This window comes from Sturnus vulgaris, chromosome 7, assembly GCF_052056855.1.
Source record: "Sturnus vulgaris isolate bStuVul1 chromosome 7, bStuVul1.hap1, whole genome shotgun sequence".
NCBI lineage: Eukaryota > Metazoa > Chordata > Aves > Passeriformes > Sturnidae > Sturnus > Sturnus vulgaris.
This window is the reverse complement of record NC_142249.1, coordinates 25,115,887-25,129,702: the sequence shown is the minus strand read 5'-3', so window position 1 is coordinate 25,129,702 and position 13,816 is coordinate 25,115,887. Positions and strand designations below refer to the sequence as shown.

At 37.1% G+C, this 13,816-nt stretch overlaps 1 protein-coding gene across 5 annotated transcripts in view; it reads right to left on the bottom strand.

Annotated features, from left to right (window-relative positions):
- Positions 1–558: 558 nt before the first annotated feature.
- The window catches only part of RBMS1 (RNA binding motif single stranded interacting protein 1), a 141,652-nt gene continuing 128,394 nt past the window's right edge, over positions 559–13,816 (bottom strand). For 3 of the 5 annotated variants that reach the window (XM_014880859.2, XM_088168147.1, XM_088168149.1), the window contains exons 7-14: positions 12,803–12,918; positions 11,876–11,925; positions 11,688–11,781; positions 8,397–8,447; positions 6,191–6,301; positions 5,439–5,519; positions 4,130–4,214; positions 559–1,276 (exon numbers count right to left, since the gene is read on the bottom strand). In XM_014880859.2, the coding sequence (XP_014736345.1) occupies positions 4,137–4,214; positions 5,439–5,519; positions 6,191–6,301; positions 8,397–8,447; positions 11,688–11,781; positions 11,876–11,925; positions 12,803–12,918 (581 nt within the window). In that variant the 3' untranslated portion in view covers positions 559–1,276; positions 4,130–4,136. The remainder of the gene's footprint in view (positions 1,277–4,129; positions 4,215–5,438; positions 5,520–6,190; positions 6,302–8,396; positions 8,448–11,687; positions 11,782–11,875; positions 11,926–12,802; positions 12,919–13,816) is intronic. The other 2 variants (XM_014880860.2, XM_088168148.1) reach the window with 1 other exon arrangement.

Genomic DNA, 13,816 nt, shown 5'->3' with positions numbered 1-13,816 from the left:
GCTGAGACAAATCAGAATTATTGGTTACTGGCTCTTTGTTCTTTGGTAAAGTTACCTTTTAAAAGTGCCAAGTCTTTTTATTTTTATTTACCTACTATAGAGAGCTAGTACCCAATCAATTATGCTTCTACTTAAATCTCAGCATATGTTTGAAAACGAGTCCTTTAGCTTTTGCCATTTTGCTGTAATAGCAACTTTTCTGTTTGCTAAGTCTCAGCACAATCCTCATCCTAAAGCACTATCATTAGTATAAAGGAAGGACAAAAACATTCGGTGATATCTCCACCCCAAACTCCCTACTCTACCTATGCTAAAACTAGAACATCAAGTTAGTTTCTGAAAAAAGGCAAAAAAAGATTTTACATTGCATCATACAGCAGAGTTCCTAAATCATTCAAACTACCAGAGGGAACTATTGGCATATGGCCTTACAAACAATTTATACTATTAAAATTTCCCCAGTCAGAAAATGTGTTTCACACAAAACATTTTTTCCCCTCTTGCATTTCACTACCTTACATATTATGTGAAAAAATCATTAAAAACACTTACTACACATTAAAAAAGCCAAATTTTCAGCAATTTTTATTGACTACCTTTAAAAGCCCTATGCTGCTGTTTTACAAGGCATAATAGACCAGCTCATTTGGTCAAAGCATTCTACACCATTAGTTTGGACTACTTACTGAAACAGCTACAGCATTGAAAGATTTAAGGCAAATTGGAATTTATAGAAAAGGATAAGACACTTCACACTACATTAAAAGAAAAACAGAAAGCTAAGAGACCAGACACTATAACTGCAACACTGCACTAAAGCAACACTCACACACTGCAAGCACAGAACATCGTCTTAGATGTTTTACTATTTTAAACTTCAGAAAATCCATTTCATACAAAAAAAAAAGATAAAAGAAACAAACAAAATAAAAATAAACCAAAACACAAATTCTGTCATGCACGTGAGTAAGTCTTCGTGGTCATCTGTGCATACCCAGAAATTTGAAGGTTTTTTTTTGCGTCATAACACTTGATAAAAACTTTTTTTTTACTAAAATAAACCTGTTCATGGGAACAGCTACTAGATGAATTTAAGGTTTTTCTTATGCACCTTATAGAACTTATAGCAAAAATAGTTTTAGTTGATTTCATTATAAATAACATTTTCAAGAACCTGTGCAAAACTGTCAATAATTCCTAAAGCACAATTGATCAGTAAAATCCATGATTGTTTCAGCCTTTGCAGCCTTCTCCAGGCCAGGACAACACTGGACATCTGTAACACAGAAAGGTCAGAGCTAGAGCAGAGTTACAATCACACACTTTTTTTCTAATGTAGCTGTTCACAAAATGAACCAATTTTCTATTTTAGACAGCTGTGAGAAGACTAAATGAAGCTGAGTATAAACCTGGGAAGTAACACAGGCAGCACTGCAGGTGCTTGGCCCTTCCCAGGATAAGGCTCTCCACCAGGACAGAGCCTGTGCTGCATTTCCCCTTCTCTGTCTGACACTGCTCAGCACACAGAGCTCCCACTGTGGGGGAACTGTGAGGCTGCACTCAAAGCTCTTCCCATCTTTGTTTTGTTGTTCCTTTTAATCGACCAAAAGTGGTCGAGTGTGCTACTCCTGTGGCATCCCCAAGGCTTCTGATCTCTGGAAAAGGAACAATAACCTTCTTGTGGTGCAGCCTCAAGGAGGCTATGTACAACAGCTAAGACAGACACAGCTACTGAGCCTCCCTGATGGTAATCATGAACAGCAAGTCAGGCCTCATCAAATTTGAAGGCAGATTTTTCATTGTACTGGCTTATATTGCCACATGGGTTTAAAAGAATACCCAGCTAATGACAAAAAAAGTTTAGACAATTTTTTAATTTTTCAAAGCAAGGCAAAGCTTGGTATTTTAAGGCTCGTACATTTGTAGGTGCATATAGGTGGTTTTTTTTCAAGTCCCTTTGACTATTTTTCACATAGGAGCAACTTTTTGAAAAACAGCTATAAATTTATTAAATGTAGCTGCCAGAGGAAAGACACTGTGTATTTCTGACTGACTGCATTAACTCATGCAAATGTGCTAGTTGTAATTTACCCCTCGAATTATGGGAATATGGATACTGACTTTAAATAGGACATTCCCAAAAGTGCTGCATGTGCATTTAGAAAGAAGTTTCAGTTTGACAACAGTGACAAAGCCGCAACAATCAAGAGGCTGCAGTGTTCCCTGTATTTAGGGCATGAAATAATTGTCGATTCCCTCCCCTTCACCTGTCTGAAACAAGACAAGTACCAGCATGTTCCAGGGACAGAAATACCAAATGCCATGCTTTGGGGCTGAAATCAGCTGGGTAATATTAACCTTCCCCACGTCCCCACTGCTACAGCCTCTGCTGACACAGATTCCACTTGCTCCTACTGCATATAAATACAGGTAACAGTGCTTCTCTGAAGAATAAAGTAAGTGGAGAACTGACTTACAGCAAACACACAGAATTGCTCACAGAGCTTGGAATTCTACACAGAGTCATCAATACAAAATGTGTCTCAGATGGCAACAACAACTCATCCTTTCAGGAGACTTAAGGCTGTTCCTCCTGCCTGGCCTCAGTCTATGGGGAAAGACATTGACAGGCTGGGAGAGAGAGGCAGGATGGGGATGTGACATGCAGGATTACACTTCGCTGGCTACCACAGATCTCTGTTGGTAAGGAGGTTTTACATGCCCACAGGGAAGACTTAAGGCAAAACAAATAATTCCTTGAAAAGCGGTTAACACCAGGCAGCAGCCTTGGCATGGGAAACGTGCAGGAGTCACGATTTTAACACGAGATGGGTAACGGGAAGAGCCTGTGGCTTTGCTTTCTGCCTGCCCTGGAAGCAAATCAAGGATGTGGGCTTCCTCTAGATGCCAGCATTTGGCCCGACTACAGGAATAACACAGGTCATATGCTGTGCTACGCAGGCTCTGCCATCTGTTGAATTTGCCAAGTTTCCCCATTGGTTTGTTTCTATCTTTCCATATAAGAAGCTGTTATGCCAATAATGGGGATGAGAGCACTGCTGACAAACAGCACAGCTGACCTGCAGGATCAAAGCTAATGCCAAAATATGTGTTTTGTTGGATCAATACATTTTAGAGAGATATCACACAACGGTAGCACATAACTGGTTTTGATTTTTCAGTATCAAGTAAATGCCACAAGGGCAGTAGAAAAACCTTTTCAAAATGGCCTCCAGTACATTATTGCAGATGAATGGAATTTTTCAATGTGAAGTCTTAGAAAATGTGATGTAAAAAATTACGTAGCCAAGTTGCTTGGCTTACAAAGCACTTTAAAAAAAAAGGTGTTAAGGAAGAACTAAATTCCAGAACTTTAAAACATGGATCATGGAAAAGAGAACAGTTAGTGCAAGTAACATTTTCAGGATGGAAATGTACAAAAGACAAAACAATTTTGTGTGAAGTCAGCTCAGGTAAAGCTAATGATTTGCTAGCGAAAAAGGCCATGCAAGCAGAAACAGAGGAAACCGGGAGTAGGAAAGTAAAATTCTGAATTTAGAGCCAAATGAGGACATGGATTAAAAACTAATTGACAAAACTCTGGACCAAACTGCTTTTTCCTAGGAAAAAGGATGAGCAGGGAAGTCTTCAGGAGAAAAGGTCAGCAAGGATTTCTACCAGATCGCCTCCCTGCCCGTAGTCTGTAAGTCAGCCACAAAGCTGATTGTAATCTTACATGTACCACAAAACTAGAGCACGATATGTCTATCAGTACAATTCCCTTTAGCATTTTGATTCTTGTAGTTTTGCATTAATTCATTGTTGTTCTGTATACAGCACGCTGCTAAAATGAACAAATTAAAATCCAACATAATCCAGTTAAGGTATAGAGAAATTATTAAAACAATATTACTCAGAATTCATTAATTCACTTCTGGATTCCATGTTTGCTTCCCTTTTTTGCTTGGCTTTTGACTCTGGCCAAGTTCAAATCAGCTTCACTGTGCCCAGATATTATCATCAGTATTATTTATGTAACATTAAAAAAAAGTTCAATACAGAGTACTGTAAATTATGAAATAAAGCATCTTTGAATTCACATCTTTCATGAGACAGGATGAACCCCTACCTCACAGTTACTTATTTTGCTGATACGTGTAGGGAGAATGGTCACTGGATGTCTCTACTGTAACCTGTTGCTGACCACTGGCTTCCTGCAAATAAAAAGGAAGGCAAGCCATGAGTCACAAAATTAAGCACCATTACCTGCAATCTGTATTTCCACTTGACTCATGCAATTAACAGTCTTCAAATGTAAAATCTTTGTCTCATTTCTCAAGTGAGGTATTTAAAATCTGAGGTGTTAGCTTTACCTTGATTAATATTTCAGCAAATAGAGAAATTAAATGATCATGTAAACTTTGCAATTCCTCAGGTGCTTTAATGCTAATGAAGTAAAAAACGTCAAACTTTTGACATTACAGAAATAAATAGAGTAAACTGCTAGAATGTTTTCTATCTGTAGATGTAAAAGAGCATTCTGTCTCTCTCCTTTTGAAGGGGAGGGAGAAGAATGAGATCTACTTACCACAAAAACACTGAGTAATGTGATGGGACTGGCACAAGGCAACACAAAGAATTGTAGACGGGACTTTGCACCAGGCTCCCCAGAAACCAGGCAATTAATTCAGCTGAGAGTGCTCTGGTAGACAGAGCAATTGGGTAATTACCAAAAGAACTTCTCTGATCCACATGGGCAGATGCACCAAAATGAATCAAATAAATTCTGGAGTTTCTGGATAAATAAGACTTTGAAATGAAATGTTTTTTTCTAAAAGGCTCTGGAAGAGACTGTCTGGCACTCATTCTGAATACATGAGAGGCAGCATGCCTTGTCTAGCTCCTCTGTTAAAGAAGTACTGACCTATGAAAGGGTGTAGGGTAAGCCATAGTAGTTGATAAATTATTTAGTTTATGTTATGCTCTCCAGTGAAAGTCAAAAATCCCTCTTCAAAGGAGAGATTTATTAGACAGACATGCACAGTATCCTGAAATGCCAGGGTCAAATCAGGATTCTTCGCAAAAAGCTACAATGAAGGTCTGCTGGCAGAAATTTTGTACACAGGTAAATTAAGTGAAACTACAATACATTCCCCGGCTTGTTACTATTGGAGTTATGTTTGACAAAACACAGGGTTTGCCTGAGCTATGCTCATAGACAAGATTGCTCCAAGTACTGCCATAAGTACAGGTAATTCTTTGTTGTAATACTGGCTATATTAGTTGAGAACAATGACATTTTATAGTTTTAATACATGTGGCACTCACAGTACATTCACAGTTACAATACTTGCATTTGAGTACTAATTTTCCTAGCAAAAAAAAAAAAAAATCATGTTGATATATCTTATCTTTGGTCTTTTATAAAATATACTGACCTCAACAGGAACCGCTGCTGTCTGGACATGTGTGTACTGGGGGATGTAGGCTCCTTGCATAGCTGTCGTGGCTGGCATGTACTAGAAAGACAGAGCCCATTACATTGAGTTAAAGCCAAATATAAATATAAAAGTATTCAAAATACTTATCATGGTATTGTTTAACAGATATTGACTGTTTCCCTAAAGCAACATACATGAGAGAAAGACTTTTTTCTGAAATCAATAGGCTTTCCAGAAGAGCTATGTATCTATTTTGAGAAAATTCAAATTTAGACTTCAAAGACTACGTAAAGGACTTTTCCTTCTCTGTCAACCCCAGTCATCGCATTTTCTTTTTATAACCCGAACTGGTCAGAAAAGAAGAGTTTTGAAATTTAAAAGCAAGTCTGAATCTCTTCTGATTTAATTTCTGTTCCACACTTTAAGAAATTAGAGTTGCAGAAAGGAGTATAAAGAGTAAAACTAACTATTTTTAATATTTTGGATGCAACTCTGAAGTTACCTGGTGGATTCCTTTCATTTGTTTTGGTCTATTTTTATTTATTCTTTTCCAGTTTCTGATCAGTTAATAGACTTAATAAAAGCTGCTCCATGTAATTTTAAAATGGAGACAGTTTCTAATAATTTACTGGACATAAGATGACCTATAGGATTACTTTTTCCCACATGCAAGCTGCACAGAGATACTGTGAGCTACACGCAGTATTTTCTACTTGGCTAAATTCTATTTGTATCAAATTGCTACATACTGTTCCAGTACTGCCTAATGAAAGATGACTCATCTGCTGTGTCAGAGGGCTTATCATTGATGCAGGCTGTAGTGACATGGTGTGGTCCATGGAGGGAGTCAGAACAGCACCCTGTTAAAACACAGAAACAAAGAAATGGCTGTAGCACTCAGATTTTATTTAATTTTTGATTTGAGAATCTAAATATGGACTGTCTATCTGAGGGAATGTACTACAAGAACTCTCCTTAATCCCAGGCACTGACTCAAAAAGCAGATCTGGGGCATTCTGAATATTTTACTGGAGCATCTGTAGTTGCTCAAGGTGGAAGACCTGCTCTGACTTCCTGTTGTATATTCAACTGATGTGCAATACACTTCAGGGACCTGCTGAAAATGCTTTGTAAAATATGAGTTTAACCAGATGCTGACTTGAAAGCAAAAATTTGGACATGTTACCTGGTACAGATTCACTTAGCTTAAGCTTTGGAATTTCATGCTTCAGGAAGAAACTTTTATCTCATCTTCAGGAATGGTGGCTTTGGAGGAGGAGCATTTCCCATCACACACAAGACAGCTGCCCTACTTAGTGGCTGCTTTCATTTGCACACACATTTCAGAAGAGACTTAGCAATGCTGATTCTTTGTCTAAATACCAGCTGCTCTTGATGACATTTCTATTGCTTCTGTACCATTTTGTTAAGTTCATAAAAATTATACTCTAAACTTCTAAACAGTTTAGACTGCTAAATATGGAGGGCATGCTCATAAGGTTTTCAGAGTTAACTGAAATGGAAGATTATCAAGAAATTTCATTTTACCAATCATGTTCCACAAAAACACATTTCCAAATACTTTGTATGATTTATGCTTGCAGAAGGTGTTGATTAAAATTAATGGAGGCTCAAAACTAACAGAAATAATTACAGTGTACTGAAAGCAAGTATTTTGAATCAATAACTAATCCTTAAAAAGGAAAAAAAAAAAGTATAGAATATACTTGGAAAAACAACCATGTGATCAGTGTAGATGAAATGAGTCACAGGCACATCAAACACTGAAAGAATTTCCTGTCTGTAGACTGCAGGCTTCTCTGAAAAGCAAATGAGCAAGACAGCACCCGTTTCTGCACAGGCCAAAACTGAACTTCAGTCTAGAATCTAGGTCTTTATTTTCAACTGTGAAATCTCATCTTCTGTACCTGTGAGACTAATATACCTAAACTCATATACCATTATAATTTATCAACTCTTGTCTTTCACAGCATTATTTGCAGGATGTTGTTTTATGAAAATCTGTGTTTATAGAGAAGGAAGTTAAAACCTGCTCTGTATATGTGTATTTAACATCAAAAACCACAAATACAACAACAGTTAAGTGTGTGAGAGGGTGTTCTGGTTCAACATCATCTTCTCTGCATGCCCAAGAAGAAAATGTTCTGCCAAGAAGATTTACATTCTATAATCTGCATGGAGAGGTTAATTAAAGTCAAGACAATATCCTTTCTATATCTGGAAACAGACCTGTTTGTTAACTATGTGAGTGCATGTATTAAAGTGCCTGTTATTATTAGTAATGCTCATCTCAGGAAACCCCACAAGTCTCAGATGTAATGGTACTTAATCGGCAAATGACATAGACAAGGAGCAAAATATCATGGGAGAACAGAGATTAGAATGCCTGACAGTCTGGTACAGATGCCACAGCCAAAAGTGTAGGGAGACCAGCATTACTCATGAGCAGTGAAGCCAGAACAAGCTATGCAGGTTTTCTCAAGAGAATGCCCATAATGTCATTCATATCACTACATGCATCTGTCTTTCACAAATTATTCAGTCTGAACTATTGTGGACCTATTCTAAAACACTGGGTCTCCAATTTCAGCTCCTGAAACTTAGACAGTATGTAAAACATTTGGTATTTGCAAAGTGCTTTCCATTTAAAGAAAAATAAAATAAAACAGAACAAAAGCAAAAACCAAAACAACACTACGAAGTTTCCTCTTGGAAGTTTTCCCTAATGGTCCTCATCACATTCATACTCTGAAGGTAGCCTTCTTTTTTTTCCTAATAAAATGAGGCCCCAGTTCAGCTTACTGCCTTTGTTTCACTTTTCATTTTGATCCATGGAAGTAATTGGGCAGGAATTGACATACTTCCTGTTGTTTAAAGTATGTAAAGTGTTTATGTAATAGATAAACACAACAATGGAGAAGCATAAAAACTTACTGGGTGCTGCATTATATATGGTTGAGGCTGCATCCAAGAAGGACTCTGAACCTAGAACAAAATGGGCATTTTATTTTTCATTTTACGCATTTTGGAATACTCCAGCTTAGATAAAGTAATGACTTAAATCATGTTAACATGCCTCCTCCCTTATTTATTGACTTCTTAACCCAATTTAGTTCCTCTGTGGAACAACATTGATTTCTATGAAAAATGTATTAATTGTAACCTGTAAATCAGAGACAAGATTTGGAGACCATATACCACATAAACCTTTCAGAACAAAAGACAATGTTTTAGTGCAGGTTTCAGAAACTTTATCAAGTACAATGAAAGGAGTAAAATAGATGAATGGCACATTCCTGCTACATTGAAAAAGGAAGCTCCTTCTTTCTCAGAAATTCCTTTGTGGAAAAGTAATTGGGATCTCAAGAGGTATAGCACCATTTGTCTTCTAGTGAGATCTGAATAAAATAAATTATTGTATTTTCACAACTGAAAAAAAATCAGGAATTCTGCTATAATCTTGTTCCAGGAAAAAGGAGAATATCTGGGAGAACTGTTCTTCTCGAGGCATTGTGGTGTTATTCCCAAAGCACAGGAAGAGGAGGAGGTTCTGATGAGAGTCCTTGCTCTTGCAACAACCACATTTTCTCTCCAAAATCAGTGACCGCCCAAATACCTCAATTGCAGTAGAACGCCTAACTTTCCATGACAAAGTGAATTATAGAAAGGGAAACTAACAGGTTATACTGTTATCCTGGTTTAAAAAGTGCTGGTTGCAACAGCTCTTGGAAAAAGTGTGCTGCAAGAAATACTAAAGGTAAGGACAAAAATGTTTCCTCCCCACCCACTGTAGGTGTGCAGGGTAAGACAGGAATCTGACCTGCACGGCACACACAGCAGGCTTACCACTGCTGCTGGACATTTAAAGCCTTTTAAATACCTCTACCATCATTCCCAGAGTCCTGTGAACAGGACAGGTAAGCACATAGCCTTGAAAAAAGCCCAGGTGAGCTATTTTCTGGAAGATGGAAATACTTCTTGCCTCCTTTTGGTACTTACTTTCAAACCAGAATTGTTTTTTTTTTTTCTTTTTCAGTCAGGAAGAGAGCAAACAGGAGTTCAGAAATGGAATGGAAAAGACTGGAACACTCCCTTTCCTCAGGCAAAATCTTAATGGCAAAAATACCAGTACAGCCTGACTAAAGCTTTGGCTAATCTCACACTATGATAGTAACTGGCTCAGGGCAGTCATTTGGGTATACAGGGGTTGCAGAAACAAACACTAGCCAAAACTTTATTAAATTTGTTTACCTGAATAAGAATAAATCTAGGAGCAGGTTATACCATGCCTCAAAGAAAAAAAAAAACAAAACAAAAACTTTGCTTGTGTGATAGGTCCTGTTGTGTAAAAGACAGAAAGCTGCAGGTTTCAGTGAGAAGGGATCAGTAATGAAGATGTGACTAATACTCAAATTGCAAAACCCTTCTGGCCAAGAACCTCCTTCCTCCCAAATACAGAACACTTCAATTTAATTTTCAATTCCAATTACTGTGTCACTTCAAGCATAATGATATTAATAACTCCATCCACAATAATTTAAGCTCCATGCCATGTATATTGAAATACTGGTAACTACATTTGTGGAAACATAATGGATTGTGGTCTGCCTATCTCAATAAGCCCAAAAAATAATACTGTATTGCTAAGTAGTATGTTTCCATGCCAACTGCCAATTTTTACTTGGATTCTGAATATCAGAGTCTTATATTGATAAATAATTTATATTTTAATAAAGACTAGCAGTTAATTTTACTGAAATATTTTTTTGGGTAAGAACTTACTGTAATTTCTGAGGTAATGCAGTACCAAGCAGAATGATTCACTACACTGAAAAATACAGTCTAGCACTGTCTGCCGAGAGCAAACATTGTGTTGCATAAGTTACCTCAGAAATTAATATAAAAATAATCCAGCTGCCCTTCACACCAGAGAACACTGTTTTAACTCCTACACAACACTTTGCTCATGCAAGACAGCATTAGAACTCCAGACTAAAACGAGACAATTCTTCCTCAGCCTCCTCACTTGGAATTGAAGGCTACATGGAAATTTCTGCAAGAGACAGTTGATGAAATGGCCCACAGTGCCTTTGTTAGCCTTCTACCTCCCCTTTACCTACCCTTCCACATTCATTCACACACACAGCACATTAGAAAGCTCAGCACGTCTCTCTCACTAGAAAGCAAACAGCCTCTTCTCCTTCCCCTGACACATAGAGGTAAGAATTCTCTAAATTTAATTAGTTTGGGTTATTTATGACCTGAATCACTGCTGTTTACTCCATCTATGTGTTAAATAGTAAAATGCCAAAATAGCTCATCATTTAGCGTACACTGGCATAATTGGCATGTGTCAAGTAGTAATTACAGAGCACACATCTGAGACTGCCATACTGGTTGTATTTAAAGCAAGTTGTTTGTAAACTGAATTGTAGGATGCCCTAAAATTGAGGATTCCTAAGAGATCTATATCAAAGTGCTAAAAGTGTTCCATATAATTTCTCAATGTGTTAAACTGTATATCAATATCCCTTGTGAGGACTCAAGATGGCACCTATCAAAATCCCTCTTCAGAAACCTTTGGACCAAAAATGTCCACAATTTATTGTTCAAAATAAAGTAACCTTTGGTTTAGAAATACTGTCCTAGGCTAATAAATGCTTTACTCCTAATTTAAAAACAATGGATTTGACTGCTAGAGTAATTTCAACTCTGAGTTCTTTTTTTCAAATTTCTTTCTCTAATGTCAAGAATGTTTCTGTACCCTTCTTAGTAAAACTACATAAGATATTATTGTTGGGCTTTCTGAGAAAAAAACACAGAGAAAAACTCAAAATGCATGGAAAAACATCTTTAAAAGTGAATTTTACTACACAAGTAAGGCTTTAAATAAAGAAAAATTACTTCAGATATACTGGTGACATTAAAAGAATTTGAGAGAAAATGAAAAATCTCCCGTGAAATGCAGAAGTGGCTACAAATCCCTCAGCCATCAGCACAAGTTGGAGAGTTGGTTTTGCAAGACACCAGGATCTCATTAAATCACTGTGCTTCCTGAAACACACACTCAGGTTTTCAGGCTGTCACTTTCATGCTGTACAGCACAAGGAGCCCACTTCATTAAAATGAAGCATTATTGGAGACCTCATAGAACCAGATGTAACAATTGATAAATAAACATAAGCTCCAATGAACCACTTCAGCTACCGAGTTCTAAATACAAACCTGGTATGTAGAAACTGGAGAAGCAATATATGGTGTAATGGATGTCTGAGTGATCATTCTGTTTGCTGTAATACTGTAGGGTGATGGATAAAATCTAGAAAATGCAGAAACATATATTAAATGCTAGTTCTGTGAATTTTTCATAACGTAAACATTTTTTTTTCTTAATGTGCTATTACTCAACATACCCATTTTGTAAAGCAGCTGTGGTTGGATCATATGTGAGTGTCATTCCAGCCTTTAAAAAAAATAGTGGAAAAGAAAGAGTTGACAAAATTAATTTTAATTGTAAATTATTTCTCTTATTCTTTCTTTAGTTATCTCATATTTAACGGAAAATGTGTATTGAAATAATTTATTACCGAAACTTAGGGAAAGGTTAATTGAAAGAAGTAATTATACAGTGAAGAGAATCAGCAATACTAATTGTGAATGCAAGTTTCCATGTTCCCATCTTGAGGAAGAAAATGAAATCTACTAAACACCTGGCTAAAAGAACATGTGTGTGTTTGAGATTCAGAACATGCAGATGATTACATTAGGGTGTTGCCTACAATATATGAACTATAAAAATGAATGGCGAGTGCAGTTTTTCAGAAGGCACATTTGAATTTTCCTGTCTTATACAAATGAAGCGTCTAGGCTTGCTAACCACAGTAGGTCTATGAAACTATTATCTTGAACATTAAAGATTAAAACAACTGACTAAAAATAATAATGCTGCATGGCACTGGTATACTATTTTAATCTTGTGAAAGTGATGTGCATTTTCGTGTTACACAGATCAAAGGATTATTTACTGCATGTAAGCACAGTTATGTTTCTGGTAGTTTAATAATATGAGAAAGCTGAAGTTTATATTATGACCACGTTGAAGGAGATTTTATTGTTCCCTTTAATGAGACAGGACTCAGTGTTTCACATTTTGCCTTTTCTCCTCAGAAGAAAGACATAGTAAAGTGTTTTTTTTTTTTATAGAGACACTAACTGTCAGGTAAGAGTTGCTTGCACATTTTTAATATGCCAAAGACCCAAGCCAAGAAGTCTCAATGCCTATCATTTTCCTAAGTATTCATTATTGCACACCCACACTAAAGCTTGAAGGGAGGACTTACAAGTCTCACCTCGCCTTCTCTGTGCCATGCTCTTCCATTCTGTATGTATTTATTCTGATTCTGTCTCTTCTTCTGTCCTCCATCGGCAAACTTGCACAATAAAGGTTCTGCAGGAACTGAGAAGAAAGAAGAAAAATTAGTTGAAGTACTCATACACAGGTGTTCAACTCTCCAAATGAGGTATGGTTTTAAGTTATATTCCAAATATGATAGTTAAAGAGCCGTACTACAGCATCAACAACCATTCAGCATAGCACAAAGACAGCTGCCCCACACAAACAGAGCACCTGGAATGCCTTATATATTTTATTTGAAGCTACTGCTGTAAAACCTGTTGGAAAGAAATATGGTCTGTATATCCTGAGTATGTATCTCTTGGTCTGGGCTGAACAAGAATTGCCATCTGAATTGTCAGCTTTGTCTCTTTGGAAGTGTATCTAAGGAGGGTGGAGAAAAATCCGGCCAAAGGTCTATGACATATTCTCCCCACCCCTTGGAGGTTTCAGTGATGTCCCAAAACTTAAAAGTGTTTTACTCATCCAGAACAGGCAGAAGAGCTGGCACAGTACACCCACTACTCCAGCTAGCAAGGGAGAGTGAGCAGCTTTATCTCCTGACACCTTGCACCAAGAAAATGCCAGAATTATCCATTCCTATTTTCTCTCTGAAAAAGAACACTTAACGCAACCAGAAATTTTTCAAGATTGTCCTTTGGGGTTTTCTGCATACTGCCACGAAACGGCATCACCATACTTTATTATTTTTTATTGTTATTATTATTTTTCCTAATACAATCTTGACCATGAGTTCAATTTTTAATGGAAGAATTGAAGCAATGAAAAGGTTTGTGTAGTATTCTTTCTTTCCCTGTTCTTAGCTTCCACATTTCCAAGTACCTATGGCTGAAGCACAGCTCTGCTGCATCACACCACACCCTCCTAATCACAGGGTGGAAGCACTGTTATGACTTGGATGTAAATGCTTCTCTGCCAATAATTCCTGACACATGAGCTG